The sequence below is a fragment of the Dipodomys ordii genome, unplaced genomic scaffold, assembly GCF_000151885.1.
Source record: "Dipodomys ordii isolate 6190 unplaced genomic scaffold, Dord_2.0 Scaffold12, whole genome shotgun sequence".
Taxonomy (NCBI): Eukaryota; Metazoa; Chordata; class Mammalia; order Rodentia; family Heteromyidae; genus Dipodomys; species Dipodomys ordii.
The window spans coordinates 24,503,303-24,519,801 of record NW_012267228.1 but is presented as its reverse complement, the minus strand read 5'-3'; the positions used below and the strand labels follow the sequence as shown (position 1 = coordinate 24,519,801).

The window sequence follows — 16,499 nt, the reverse complement described above, 5'->3', positions numbered from 1 at the left end:
GAGGGGGGAAGCTGGGAAGGGATGTGAAGGGTAAACAAGGAGGAGGCTGCAATGCTTGGTAAGAAATGTATGCATTATCCTGCCCATGTAATTGTAACTCCTCTGTACAGTATGTTCACAAATTAAATTAAATTAAATTAAAAACAAAACAAAAAAACTCCTTATAGAAACTCCTTATAGTAGTGCAAGAGGGTCTAGTAATGTGGTTTAGTGGTAGAGTGCTTGCCTAGCATGCATGAAGTCCTGGGTTTGATTTCAAGTACCACATAAACAGAAAAGGCCAAAAGTGGTACTGTGGCAGAAACAGTGCCCAGGCCCTGCATTCAAGCCTCATTAGCTAAGAAGCAGAGTGATATTTCCAAAATAATGCAAATGACATACACACAAATGAGAAACAATGTATTTCCAGGTATTACTATCTTAAAAAAACTTAACTTTGCTAAGGCAAAATCTTATCTGGGAGAATAGTTAATGCCTATTATTCTTCTCCCTAAACCTTGAGGAAATTTTGTTAAAAACATACTTACATGGTTTTATCCATATGATGGGCATCAGGTCAAACAGAAGTTTGGGATGCTGTTCAGCAAGCAATCCACTGTGAAAAGAAATTGACAGGTGTTATTAGTTATTTCTGAAATTTGCTTCTTAGAACATATTGTTACTTAGATATTAGCTTCTAATAAGAGATGATCAGAGAGGAAGAAAAAGAAGTATTAGAAACAGAAGAAGAAAAGGGAGCAGGAAGAGTAAGCAAAAGGATGAAGAGTAGTAGAGAGGGAAGGGGAGGAGGCAATGAAAGACTAAGAGAAATGAGAAAATTATGGACAGGCAAAGTAGGAAATAGTAGACAATGTCAATGTCTGCCAGATTTTACATACAATCCATGAAGCATACATTATGCCACTACACTGAATCTTTACAATGATTCTGTCCCCATTCCTGCTCATGCTTTCCAGGTAAAGATTGGAAACTCGGAGACAATGAACATTTCTTCCAGTTATACAGCTTGAAAGGGCCAGTGTCAGGATTCAAGCACAGACCTGCCTATCTAGAAATGGTGATTTCTTTTTCCTGTGCTACATTCTTTTTGTTGGAAAGGTGGGAAAGAAAGAAGGGAGAAAAACATGAATATATACAGCAAGGGAAAATGGCAACAAAATGATATAAAAAGAAAGAGAAATGCTAAAGTGAACTATATGCAGTTGAATCTCCTTCATAATCCTGTCTCAGAATTCTCTCTGCAGAACCAACCCTCTTGGCCAATTTCTCCTATCTCAGCATTTAAAATCTTGGGAACAAAGTCTCTGGAAACAAAAGATTGAGCCTATAAACAGAATGTGTGTGTGTGTGTGTGTGTGTGTGTGTGTGTGTGTGTGTGTTGTATTGGAGATAAGAGTCTCATAGACTTTCCAGACTGTAATCCTCATATCTCAGACCTCTTGAGCAGCTAGAGTCCTGAGCCTGAGCCACTGGTGGCCACCTTATAAACAGATTTTTTTTTTCTCGGTCATGGGGCCTGAACTCTGGACTTGGGTGCTGTCTCTCAGCTCTCTTCAGCCCAAGGCTAGTGCTCTACCACTTGAGTCACAGCACCACTTCCAGTTTTCTGAGTGGTTTATTGGAGATAAGAGTCTCAAGGACTTTCCTGCCCAGGCTGGCTTTGGACTACAATCCTCAGATCTCCTCAGCCTCCTGAGTAGCTAGGATTACAGGCATGAGCCACTGGTGCCAGCTTTCCAATTAATCATGAAAAAGCTGGAAGTGGAGCTGTGACTCAAGTGGTAAAATGCCTGCCTTGAGCAAAGAAAGCTGAGGGACAACCTCTAGGGCTTGAGTTTATGTCTCAGTATTGTCACAAAACAAATAGAAAGCTGCAAATTGTTAGAAAACAAGTAGGAAAATAATTTCAAACAATGGTTCTACTGTGAAAGACCAGTGAAATATAAACCAAAAATTACACAGGCCTAAAATTAATCACTTATCAATTGTCCCAGACTGAATAATGGTTTACATAAAAAAATTGATACTTTGCTTGACTCATTCCCTAGAATAGACTGTTTGGTTTAAAAACAACATGCAGCAGACTTCCTAGTTGATCTATGATTCAGCTGTAAGTAAAGGGAGTTGTGAAGTTCCAAGTGCTGACCTCGTTCTGTCCCAGCGTGCTCCATCAAGATATAATCCATGGATGTAAACACCATCTTCTGGTGCTACGTCACAATCATCTGAAGGAATAATCTGAAGGAAGAGACCCACACTATTAACATTGTCCACACTACTAAAGCTATCCTCCATACACATGGTACTCATATAGAAAAAGAAAACACGAGCTAAATATTCAGAACACATTTTCGGGAAACTCTACTATGAAATAGCTTATTAGACTGTGAACAGTTTTCAGCTTTGGCATATGTAACACTGTATAATTCTTTTTGAAGCATTTTATCAGGTTTTATTGTACCTCAAATTTTTTTATAAAATATAAAAATAAATTTGGGTTTTTCAAATCAACCATTGAGACAAAAGAAAGTTCTATCCTAGAGGCAACAAGATAAACATTGTAGATTTTCTTCATGGGGCACAAAGAATGAAAAGAAGCATAATTGCTTATAATGGGCTGTAATATATAAATTCTGCATATCTTTCTTGCTTAAATACATGGCTTCAATGTAAGATCTATTGTTGAGTTTAAGGAGTTACTGTACCTCAAATTCATATCCCAGTAAATCAATAGGGATAGTGTATTTTCTGGCATAATTCTGCATAGCTCCAGTTAAAAAGGCTTGGGTAAAAAAGAAACCCGAGAGCCAAAACACACAGGGTTTTCCTGAATCGTACCAGTTCTATAGAGGAAAAACAATAAGAAATTATGTCCACCTTTGTGTGCATACAAACATCACATTACACACAATTTCTGATTCTGATTTCTGTGTGTCATCCTTTCTTTTTATCACATTCTTTTCCCTGCCATCAAACCACCCTCCCACCTCTTTCACCTTTAGTTACTTGGAAATTCAAAATAATCTATTAGTATGAATGAGTCACAGTTTGAAAGGTGTAAATTATTTGAGGATTTATTATTGTACTCCACTCAAAGGCTACCGTCTTTAGACATCTGATACACCGTCTAAATACAGCCTCGTATGTTAACTCCTTTGATCCCCTTGTCTCTATGCCTAGAGCAACCTCCAAAAATTCATGGTCTTCTTTCTGCATGCAGTCTTCTTGTGTTTTTCCTTTCTCCAATCAGTACACTCAGAAAATGCTGCCAAAATACACCTAATCACACATGGTTTGATTCAGATTGATCATCTTGCATATTTCCTTAGTGACTCAACTAAAGACTGAGACTGCTAGTCTCCCATTCAAGATAGGACTTTTCAGTTACATATCTAGCCTCAAAGTAGTCCTCTTCAATCCCCTCCTCTCCCCTCTTACTCTCCTCCCTCACACTTCCTCTGGCTCTCGTGTCTCCTCTTATACAGTACCAGAGTTTGCCCGGGTCTTGAGCTCGTCTCAGAGATCCACAAACCACAAACTTAAAACTTTCAAAATAAAATGTTAAGACTTTTTGGCCTTTTTGCTAAGATCAAGTACATAAATATAAATGTCACTTATTGCTTGGGTTTGATTAAAGTAAAAGTTATATTTTCAACTCAATATTTGAAATGTATTTGAATTTTTTGTTAGATTATGATGAACTTGATAACCATATCCCATTCACCAAAGACATTAATGTGAATACAGACAATAATTAACATTATATGCATAAAGTCATTTACCTGCAAAAAGCTCAATCTGCCTAGAAAATCTGTGATGTAACTTCCCAGGGGCTTAAGACTTGGGTATGATCGTTTGGCCCACATTTCTGGAACCTTTCCAATAAGTAAGCTGCCAGCAATTGCCTCCAATGCAGAATCCATTACAACTACACCTTTGATAGCTTTTTCAAGATCTCGTAGAGTATTACGTATAGTTTTAATTAAACTAAAATGAAAGAAATTATCTTATCAATATATACATAGTAACAATACAACAATTTTTCCAGGAGAAACACAAGAATCACACTCACAACCATATGAGAGTACAAAACAAAGTATACTCACCTCCCACTGGAGGTGATATGTGGGGTGATTTTGAGTTATATTTGAATAAACTTTATCTTATTCTTTAAAAAATTTATTGTTATTATAAGGGTGATGTACAGAAGGGTTACATTAAAAAAGCCAGGTAAAGAGCACATTTCTTTTTAGACAATATCACCCTTTCCTTCTCTTGAAAAAACATTTAAAAACTTTAAATATTACACACATTTTTAAATATAGAATAATAGTATTAGCATACAAAATATTTTGACTTACTGGTTATCATTGCTTTTAACCTGGTTAATTTTGAAAATTATTTATACTAATAAAGTATACTTGCATATATTTATGGGTTACAAAGAAATATCAAGGTTTTTAATAGAATGCTGAAAGATTATATTAATTGAAATATCTATCACTAAAGATATTTAATGTTTTTTGCAGTGAGAACATTAGAAATTTACTTTCAGTACTTTCAGTACTGTACTGAAATGTACAGTACTCAGTTATTAGCTATATTAGCATATACTAGGTATGCTAATATAGCTAATAATCAAACGTGTTCATTCTAATGGAGGCCTTGTACCCTCTATCATCTCTTCATTCCCCTATCACCTAATCTATGCTAATTACCATGTTAAGACACGTGTTTCAGTAAGAAGAATTAGTATTTGCTTTTGTGTCTGGTTTATTTCATCTGGCATAATATTATCTCATTCCATCTTTGTTGTCACAAATGATAGGATTTCTTCTTCTTTTAAGGGCTGAATAAAATTCCACTGTGTATATGTATATACCACTTTTTCTTTATCTATTTATTACTGGACTGACACTTAAGTTGATTCTGTAACTTGGCAATTGTGAATAGTGTTGCCATATAGACAGCAGACAGCACAGCTGGCACACAGACAGCAGAGACATATTTGACATAATGATGTCAAATCTTTGGGAAAATATGCAGAAGTGGGATAGCATTATCATGGGTAATGCTATTTTTAGTTTTTTGAGGAAATGCCATACTGTTTCCCATCATGATTATACTAATTTACATTACCACCAGCCATGTATGTAGGTTCCCTTTAATCTACATTCTTGCCAGGATTTATCTTTTGACTATTTAGTAATCACCATTTTAGTCAGAGTGAAGTGATACTTCACTTGATTTGATATTATTACCTTATCTGATGTATGATTTGCAAATATTTTCTCCTATTCTGTAATCTATTTCTTCACTCTGTAATGTATTTCTTCACTCTGTGGTTCTCTTTGCTATAAATAATCTTTTTATTTTTAGATAATCCTGTTTGTCTATTTTTGCTTTTAGGGATTAAATCTTAAATATCATTGCCCAAACTAAAGTCAAATTCTTTTAGTAATTTATAGGTTCAGATTTTATGTTTAAGTCTCTGATTTATTTTGAGTTGATGTGTGTGTATGCATGTACGTAATGAGTTAAGAGTCCAATTCTATTCTTTTGTATTCAATTTTCCAAATACCATTTACCAAAGAGACTGTCTCATTTCCATTGTATATTATTAACACTTATCTCAAAGATCAATTGGCCATAGATGTGTGAGGTTGTTTTCTGGGGTTTCTATTCTGTTCTATTGTTTGATATATCTGTTTTAATTACTGTTACTTTAGACTATAGCTAGAAATCAAGTTGTGTGGTGCCTCCAGTTTAATTTTTTTCTCATGAGCCTTTTATGATTCCATATAAATTTTAGGTTTTTATCCTTTATAAAAAATGATATTGGAAGTTTGATATGAGTTACATTGACTCACACTAGATAGGTTAAGCAGAGATTCATTTAGGAAAAAATATTAGGTAAGTAATATTACAGATCTAGTGAAAATGTGGAAAAAGTTAAACAGATATTACACAATGAATGAAAGGGGAAATACTGTACTAATATGTACATTTTTTGTTTTACATTTACACATTTGCAAATACTTTGCTTTCCATTTAGGCCCAAACTATCAAAAACATCATAAATAAACCTGTGTGAGAACCGAAGCCTGAGAGGATGAGAGACAATATGCTATTATATATAAATAATTGTCTTTGTATACAAAATACTAAATTAAGAATTGGGGATGTAGCTTAATAGTGGAGCTCTTGCCTCACCTACAAGTAAGCCCTTTGTATGATCCCCAGCACCACAAACAAAACAAAAAACTCAACAATCACACCAACCCTCCAAATACTGACAATAACAACAGCAAACTGAATTAATTGGTGTAACATGGTATTTAATATACTTTACTTTTAAATGTCAACAAGTCAAGAAACCAAAATAAACTTGGAAGCACTACAGAAAATTCATGAGCACAACAAATCTATGTTCCTTAACCTAGTACTGAATTGCAGAAAAGTCAATAAAAATTTAAAGCAAATGTTTTGTTATCATGTGGTGAAACCCATTGGATTCAGTATAAAGAGGGAGATATATGTGTGTTAGGCAGCAGAAAAATGACAAAAGGCATAACTACACCTAGATCTAGATAATGCTTAGTTTGTCTTCTTGAAGAGAATAGTAATAAATGAGTGTGACATTATCATTAATAAGTTATCATTAATGTTTTAATGAGAATAGCTCTCTTTTCCAGCATCATTTTTGCCTTGTAAAAGATACTCTCTTCTGGGGCAAAACAGCATGGAAATTTTTAAAGGGGGGAATCTAAATGAGACGTTTTGCTCATCTTTAAAAAATATTTAATTCTTTGCCAGTGTCTCATTTTATCAACTTTAGCAAATTGTCTTTTAAATCACTGTGGATATACTTACTTGTTAAATCGTTCCATTTCTTGTACTAACACAGTATTCATGCTCTCTTCATACCTCACAGGATACTTGTGTAGTGCTGTTTCAATGTCAAAGTCATCTGGGAGCTAAAATAATGGATTTTGAAGACCACAGATTACTCCCAGAATGGATAATTAGTTTCATTCAACTATAATATCAATAATAGCTAACACTTGGGTCTGTCTATGTGGCAGGCACCATGCTTTGCATGAGTTTTATCATATAATATTAAGTAGTCATTTTTATTTCCATCTTATAGATAAAGATGTTTAAGTTGGAAGAGGTTAAATAACTGGCCCAATGGCACACATACAAGTCTGTTTAAATCCACAGGTCTCTGATTCCAAGGCCCATGTGCTTAATGGCCTAGCACTTTAAAGAAGCTATGTATTTCTGAATAGCTGCATGATTTCTTTCTGTAAATTGGATCTTACTATCCACTGATAAAAACTTACCATCTCAAAACTGTTTGTTTCTAATGAACTATCAGTCTGATCTAAGTAGCTTAGCTTACCTATCAAATAATTAGCCTTATAAATGTAGAAGGGTTCAGGCCCAAGAGAGAGGGTCACTGAGTTCTTTCTATGAGAAATCTCAGAAATGCTAGAGAAATGAGGATGGGGACTTTGGGACTGCTAAACAAGTCCTGAGAAACCTTAATTCATTCTCCTAAATGAGTTTCCCAACCAGTGATCTACCCTGGCTCTCAGCAGGTGATGGTCCCAGGGTGGTACAAAGGAATGCTCTGGTCGGTGTAACTCCAGGGTCTTTTGGCTCAGCACCACATCTTCCCCCAGATATGAACAAGTACCCTTCCAAGAACCCTTTCCAGGATCTTGTAGGAGCCATCATTGTATGAGGGCAAGACCCTTTCCCTACAGAGATCAACCAGAGTGGAGCCAAGTGTCAGGAGAAGTAGAGGGCAGAAGTGGCAGCACAGGAGTGGTTTGCAAAAGCACAGTGATTCTCTTTTCCGCTCTCCAGCAGCCATAGCCAAAGTTAGGATGAACAGGCCCACCTCAAAGAAAGGTAAAAAGCAAGTGGTGGTGCTGCGTGTGCTCTCAAAGGCAAGTGGACTAGGAAGCAGATTCTGCCCTGTAAATGTGCTTGAAACTGAAATGTGGGCTTCTTCTACCTTGGAAAGGAGTTGTAAAGATCTTAGGACCATAATCATCTAATAATTCTGAAGAAAGGTGACAATAGAGAAAATTTCTCTCTACTCCATAGGGTTAAGTACATTAGGCTGAATTATGAAAATAGAAAGCTAACTTGGCACCGATCTTATTTCTTGTATTTCCTCACCTCCTAGACTATAGATTAAAAGCCATTTTCTCCTTGAACCAACATCTTCATAACATTCTGTCCATCTTATAAAAGTAAGTCTTTTGCCTTTTATTTAGAAATGAAAACAAATTATATGTACACTAGCTCATCTACAACTGAAGTTACTAAAGAACTGAATTGTGTAACAGGCATCTTGGGAACGACTTTAAATTAATACTCTCTTTAATGTCCCCAAAGCCTTATATAATTGAGGCTGGGAAGATGGCTCAGTGGTAGAGTGCTTGCCTTGCATGCATGAGGCCCTGGGTTCAATTCCTCACCACCACATAAGCAGAAAAAGCCAGAAGTGGCACTGGGGCTCAAGTGGTAGAGCATTAGCCTTGAGCTGAAGATCTGAGGGATAGTACCCAGGCCCAGAGGTCAGGCCCCATGACCAACCAAAAACAAAACAAAACAAAACTTTATATAATTGATATTCGTATACCATTAATATACCACTTACCAGATTTGGAAACTAATGCTTAGAGAAGTAAAGTGTCTTGCTCAGAAATAATTCAGGAAAGTGGGATTTTCATAATGTCCTATGAATACATTTTTGTATCTATTATACGATAAACATTACCTTTTTCTGTATATCTTTAGTAATTTCTATTAGAATTTGGTCAGTACTTCCTGAGGATCCTGTCTGTTTGGAGCCTCCCTGGGTGAGGAGTAAGGACTCAAAAAGGGTTTTTGTTTGTTGAAGATCTTTGGAAATGTCAACATTTTCGTGTAATCCAAATATCTCTGGTTCTTGAGTAAATGGAAGTTTCTACCAGAAAACGTAAGTATGCATCACATGTTTGCTGGATACAGAAAGGAACCAAGATATGCCACACCAAAACATGCCACTTTACCATAGAATTATTTTGAGTGAATGCAATTTAAAACCAACAAAGTCAGAAAGCCCTCTGCCCTTCCCTTAGCTACCTAACAGCAGAATGTAATCTGCCCCCCTCCTTCATCCTGTAGCAAAATGGAGAGAACTACTCTTCCTAGCACTGGGGAGAGTCTGCACAGGCACCTCAAACTCAAATAGCCCTTGTCTTCTGTTTTCCCCCTTCATTTCCTAATTACTTTATCACAGTTTATTTTTCCCTGGAAGCCCAAGCCATCTTTTTTTTTTCTTTAGTAAGTTTTCCATAAGGTTTATAAACTCCTAAATACAACCACTTCTTTTGATTTTCACTTTTTAGTGAAACCCTTGTATACATAAAAATTTAATATCAATACAAATTGTATTCCTGTTAGTTTGTTGGGTTTTTAAAGATTGGTGTTATAAAGGTAATATACAGGCGAGTTACTGTTAAGTAATGAGTATATTTCTTTTTGGACAATGACTGCTTTCTTCGTTCTCTCCCAGTTGCGCACAAGTTGTACAGTTTTCATCATAGTTTCTACCGAGTACCACTGCTGCATTTTTTCACTCTATGTCACTCGATTTTGGTGTCCCTTTACCTCCCCCATAATTTATTTTTTTTATAAAACCACCTTAATTTATAGGCTCCAGCCAGTAATGTAAGAGGATACAGGGAAGTTCTTGTTTTTTATCCCCTAGAAAACATAGGGTCATAAAGCAGGCATCTGTAGATAAAAAAGAGCTAAAAATCAAACTAAATATCAAATAATAGAAGCATCACTTTTCCATTTTCAGTAATTACTAGAAAAAAAGACACTGAAAGTTGAACACAGCCATACTTAACTAAAAATATACATTAGAGGGGAATATTTCAACATTGCTCTTAGAAAAACCACACATAAATATAACCTTACTTTCAGTGTTATAAGTTACCTTGATGAATTCAATGTATTCCTCATAAGTTCCTCTGGGAGGTGCAAAATAGTTTCCACTGGGAGAAAACTTATAATGAGGGTGTTCGATTATGTGTGGATTGTAAAAGTCAGCCAGCATGGTTAACAGGAGGCGCCGATCCCAATCATCTGTTACTCTTCCACCATAATTACATTCTCCAGTAAGGTAAGAGATAGCTTCAAATGGAATTGTATCATATTCATTTATAAATAACTGAAACAAAGGAAAAAGAAGAATCTTAAAGAATTCTTTCACCTTATTTTCATGGTATTAGCTATCTACTACACATAAGAGAGATTGAAAGCATTAATGTTATAGGTTGTCATTGGGTATCTGGGATTTAATGTTTTATTTTAAATTGCTAGCATCTACTGATTTTGATTATACATATATGTATGTGTATATATGTATATATATATACACATACATACATGTATATATGTACACACACATATGTGTGTGTTTCCTTTAATGAGAAGGAAATAGAAATTACCAAGACTTTTTAATATAAATTTGGATAAATTTATCTGGAGTCAATTTTGTCTCTGGAAGATATTTAGTAGTATCTGGACATGATTTAGTTAGTCACAACAGTGGAGAGATGTGAAATACTTCTAGTATCTATTGGGTATAGACCTGGGATGTCATTAATCAATGGACAAGACAGCTTCCCACAGCCCTCAATGCCGTAAGTGCCAAGCTAGGATCATGGTACCTGGCTTAGGCACCTTTCATGATGTGATAAAAACAATTTTTAAAAACTTAGAACCTAACAAAAGCTATGTACATATGACCATATAAGATGATGCAAAGCAAAATGAACCCCAAGATAGGGACACAAGAGGTTTTATCTTTGTTGCTGTTGTTTTCAATGTACTTATAATGTACTATGTGTTTTTTTTTGTTTCTTTTGTATGTTCTTCCCCCATGGTATAACCCCTGTTTTCACTGTATTTGATTCCGGTGCCCTGCATCTTGTATATACATTTTTCTAATTTGGGGAGGGAAAGGAAAATAACAATGCGATGTACAAGACACTATGTTGAAAACGAACTTTACAACTTCAGGGTTGAGGAAGGAGGAGTTGGGGTGGTGGGGAGGGAAGGAATGGTAGGGGAAAATCAAAGGAAGGGGTAACAATGCTCCATTGGAAATGTACTCATTACCTTACTCATGCAACTGTAACCCCTCTATACAGCATCTTTACAATAAAAAATATATATTAAAAAAACTTAGCACCTGAGCTTTGTTCACACACTATGACACAGTTTGAGTGATAGGCAACACATGGTGTTTCTAGATTCCTTAGTCCTTCCTCGTAATAAAAGTAATGGAAAAACTACTTGCATACTTGCATATTCTTATTCATTTCCCAATGACAATACAAAAGATGATATGGAGCTTAAAAATGCAGTTATGTGGAGGCCTGAATTTATTTCTTCTAGTTCTTTATCCCCAATATACAGGAATTTGGGGTAGTATGTGCATTACCATGTTATATTATTGGTTGAGAGCTTTGTCTGTCCCTGTAGTTTAGCTATAACAGCAGGAATTATAGTAGAAATGGTATATGGCTTAGAAAATATTTTCTATATTCTCCAGAGTCATGGTAAAATAAGGCCCAAGACTTAGTTCAGCCATTGCAAGAGCTATGAGAGGGGGACCAAAAAGAGAGAAAACTATCTTTGTAGAGAGTGAATTACTTATAAAAAGAGGAAATTTTCTTCCCTTTTGGGGAAAGGCAAAAGTATGTTCAACTTGGTCCCCACATTAGCCAAAACTGAATGAGGAGATCCCAAGAGAATGTAATGTTAAATCTGTGGCATATACAAAAAATAGAGTTTTTTATACACCTGGTCATCAGTTTCCTGGTTTGCGTTTTGAAGAGAAGCTCCTACTGATATATTAAGTGAAGATGACTTACAGATGGATCTCCTCTTTTATTCCTATTTCCTAGAGTATGAAACATGAGACTACATGGTGCCTGTATGTTTGATGGCCAGGTTAGGAAGGCTGATGAGACTGGATACTGGAGCCTAGCTAGATGATGAATTTCCAGTTGACTGATTATAGGCAGTATGATGGTTTTAGCAGAACATTTTTCCAGCTTCTACTAACAACATTGGTCTTAAAAACCAATATTTAAAACAAAAATAAGTACCAATTTCAATGACTATATTAGCATTTTCAAATTAATGGGATTATTTCAGTTAAGGCTTTGACTCATTTTTAAAAGTTGATAAAACATTAATGATTTCCTCCTCCTCCTCCTCCTCCTCCTCCTCCTCCTTCTTTTCCTCTTCTTCTGTTCTGGGGGTCAATTCTAAGGCCTTATACACTAGGCAAGTGATATATTATTAAGCTGTATATTATATAAGCTGTATATCAATAACTTCTATAAAATAATGTCACAATTTTTAAATGGAAACTTTGGTATAAAAACTATTAAGTAATCATAGTCTGTGGGCTGGTTAATAGTTCTCTGTCATAAATGTTACTCCTTTCCAAGTTTACCTGTAGTTGTCGGATACTGATACGTAAATCTGATTCATTAAATCCATATGGAATATTCCAACCAAGAGGACCAAATTTCTTTCTCTCTTGCACAAGAGCATGAAAAAAGCAAACTCCAAACAGCAACTTCTCCCATGCCTGTAGTGTAAAAGTTAAACAAAAACAACAAAAATTCTGGTAAGATTACCATCAATAAAATGAAAAGAAATGAACAATCTTTATTTTTAAATTTTTAATTTTATTGTAAAGGTAGTATACAGAGGAGTTAGAGTTAGATATATAAGATAGTGAGTACATTTCTTGTCAAACTTGTTACCCCCTCCCTCATTTCTCTCTCACTTCCCCCCCACCCACATTGTACAGTTCGTTTCCAACATAATATCTTGTGAGTGTCACTGTTGCATGTTTTACTCCTGACTTTTGTCTCACCATTTTGTTGTTCCCCTTCCCTTCCCTAATTCAGATATATATATATATATACACAATACCCAGGGTACCAAAATCAAATACAGTGACAATAGAGGATAAACCATAGGGGGGGGGAACACAAAAGAAAAAACCACAAGAGAAAAGAAATTGTGTAGTACATTAAAAACAACAACAACAACAACAAAGAAAAACCTCTTGTTTCCATATCTTGGAGTTCATTTTGCTTAACATCATTTTATACCGTGATATGTGCATAACTATTGAGCTCTTGTCGTCCTCTTCTATGACTATTCTAAGATAAATACTAATGATTACAAATGAGGGAAAACATGGAATCTGTTTCTTTGGGTCTGGCTTATTTCACTTAATATGATTTTTTCCCAAGTCTTTCCATTTCCTCATGAATGAAGCAATGTCATTCTTTTTGATGGAAGTAAAGAATTCCATTATATGTGTGTGTGTGAACATACATACATATCACATTTTCTTGATCCATTCATCTATTGAGAGGCATCTGGATTGGTTCCATATCTTAGCTATGGTAAATAATGCTGCAATGAACATGGATGTGCTGGTAGCTTTAGTATGACCTTGTTTGTGGTCATTTGGGTAAATGCCTAGAAGTGGAATTGCTGAGTCATAGGGGAACTTTATGTGTAGTCTTTTGAGGAACCCTCACACTGCTTTCCAGTGTTGAGCAAGTTTACACGCCCACCAACAGTGCAGTAAGGTTCCCAGCATATGTTGTTATTAGATTTTTTGATAATGGCCTTCCTAACTGGGGTGAGGTGGAATCTCAGTGTTGTTTTGATTTACATTTATTTTATGACCAGAGATGTTGTGCATCTCTTCATGTGTCTATTGGCCATTCTTTACTCTTCAGAGAAGACTCTTTAAGTCTTTAGCCCACTTATTAATGGGGTGGTTGTTTCTTTGAGGATTTGTTTTTGGAAGATTCAATTTTTTGAGTTCTAAGTATATTTTAATATGAAGCCCTTGTCTGATATATGGCTAGTAAAGATCTTCTCCCAGACTCATTCTATGAACTCAGTATAACCTTCATCCCAAAACCAGATAGGGACTCATCAAAGAAAACTATAACCCCATTTCTTTGATGAACATCGATGCAAAACAAAATTCTCAACAAAATTCTGGCCAATCAACTTCAACAACTCATCAAAAAAAAATATACACCATTATCAAACAGGATTCATTCCAGGGATGCAAAGCTGGTTGATATATGCAAGTCAATTAATGCTATTAATCATATCAACAGGAGCAAGGACAAGAACACATAATTATTTCAATAGATGCAGAAAAAGCATTTGACAAGATCCAACATCTCTTTATGATGAAAACTCTGGAGAAAGTAGGAATCCATGAAACATTCCTAAATATAATAAAGGCTGTGTATGATAAGCCTACAGCTAGCATTGTACTTAATGACAAAAAGCTAAAGCCATTTGTTCTAAATTCAGGAACAAGACAAAAATGTCTGCTCTCTCCACTCCTCTTCAATATAGTATTAGAATTCTTAGCTAGAGCAATTAAGCAAGATGCAAACATGAAGGGGATCCAAATAAGGAAAGATGAAGTAAAACTCTTCCTCTTTGCAGAAGACATGATCCTGTATTTAAAGAACCCCATAGACTCCACCCCCAAGTTACTTGAGCTGATCCAAAACTTTGGCAAAGTAGTAGGGTATAAAATGAACCCCAAAATAGTGACACAAGCGATTTGTTCTTTGTTGCTGTTGTTTTTAATGTACTTACAATGTGCTATGTGATTTCTTTTGTATGCTCTTCCCCCATGGTATAACACCTGTTTTCATTGTATTTGATTCTGGTACCCTGTATCTTATAAATACATTTTTCTAATTTGGGGAGGGGAAGGGAAATAACAAAATGCTGAAATAAGAATACAGGTTGACCCATTGTAACAATGAGATGTACAAGATACTATGTTGAAAATGAACTTTACACTTCAGAGGGGAGGCATGGGGAGGTATGTGGTGGTAGGGGAAAAACAAAGGAAGGAGTAACAATGCTCGATAGGAAATGTACTCATTACCTTACTCATGTAACTGGAACCCCTCTGTACAGTATCTTTACGATAGATAGATAGATAGATAGATAGATAGATAGATAGATAGATAGATAGAGATAGTCAGTCCCCAAAACTCAATGGCTTTTCTCTATGCCAATATGAGAAGAGGGAGGCTGAAATCAAGAAACAACTCCTTTTGTAATAGCCTCAATGAAAATAAAATACACAGGAATTAACTTAACCAAAGATGTGGAGGACCTCTATGATGAAAACTTTAAAAACCTGAAAAAGGAAATTAAAGAAGAACTAAGGAAGTAGAAGAACCTCCCATGATCCTAGATTGGGAGGATTAACATTGTGAAAATGGCAATACTGGAAAAGGCTATCTTCAAATTCAATGCAATACCCATCAATATCCCAGCATATTGTAATGAAATAGAGGAAGCAGTCCAAAAATTCATATGGAATAATAATAAAAGACCTTGAATAGCAAAATCAATCCTTAACAGAAAGAATAATGCTGGAGGAATAACAATACCAAACTTCAAATTCTACTACAGAGCCATAGTAATCAAAACTGCTTGATAGTGGCACAAGAACAGGCCTGAGGATCAATGGAATAGAACTGAAGACACAGGGGCTGGGAAGGTGGCTCAGTGGTAGAGCGCTTGCCTTGCATGCCTGAGACCCTGGGTTCGATTCCTCAGCACCACATAAGCAAAAAGAAAAAAGCAGGAAGTGGTGCTGTGGCTCAAGTGGTAGAGCGTTAGCCTTGAGCTGAAGAGCTGAGGGACAGCACCCAGGCCCAGAGTTCAGGCCCCACGACCGGACCCAAAAAAAAAAGAACTGAAGACACAGAAATGAACTCACAGACTTATGGCCAACTAATCTTCAATAAGGGAGCCAAAAACAGGATAAAGAAAGAAAGTCTCTTCAACAAATGGTGCAGGCAAAATTGATTAAACATTTGTAGAAAACTAAAGTCAGATCCTTATATATCACCCAGCATCAGAATCAATTCCAAATGAATCAAAGACCTCAAGGTAAAAGCAGATACCTTGAAAACATTACAGGAAGGAATTGGAGAAACTCTAGGGCTCCTTGACACAGGTTGAAATTTTCTTAATAAAGACCCAGAAACACAACAAATCAAAGAAATGTTGGACAAATAGGACTGCATTAAATTGCAGAGCTTCTGCATGGCAAAGGACATAGCTAGCAAGATAAATAGAAAGCCCATAGATTCAATCACAAGAAAGAAAAATAATTTGAGTCCTTATCTTAGGGTTCATTTCGACTAACATCAACTTATCTGACGTTTTCTGCTTGTCTCAGACAAATACTAGTTATTGCAAATAAAGGAACCATGTTTTTTCTTTCTTGCAATTGTTTCTAACATATTAATAAGGTACTTTTTTTATTGTGAAAATACCATACAGAGGGGTTACAATACCATGGGTAAGGTAATGAGTACATTTCTTAT

General features: G+C 35.7%; 1 protein-coding gene across 1 annotated transcript in view; it reads right to left on the bottom strand.

The window, feature by feature from the left end:
* Positions 1-16,499, bottom strand: part of Dnah12 (dynein, axonemal, heavy chain 12) — a 173,264-nt gene that overhangs the window by 2,756 nt on the left and 154,009 nt on the right. The window contains exons 66-73 of the mRNA XM_013010371.1: positions 12,542-12,679; positions 10,007-10,240; positions 8,798-8,986; positions 6,874-6,977; positions 3,783-3,987; positions 2,706-2,843; positions 2,147-2,238; positions 528-595 (exon numbers count right to left, since the gene is read on the bottom strand). Of these exons, the coding sequence (XP_012865825.1) occupies positions 528-595; positions 2,147-2,238; positions 2,706-2,843; positions 3,783-3,987; positions 6,874-6,977; positions 8,798-8,986; positions 10,007-10,240; positions 12,542-12,679 (1,168 nt within the window). The remainder of the gene's footprint in view (positions 1-527; positions 596-2,146; positions 2,239-2,705; positions 2,844-3,782; positions 3,988-6,873; positions 6,978-8,797; positions 8,987-10,006; positions 10,241-12,541; positions 12,680-16,499) is intronic.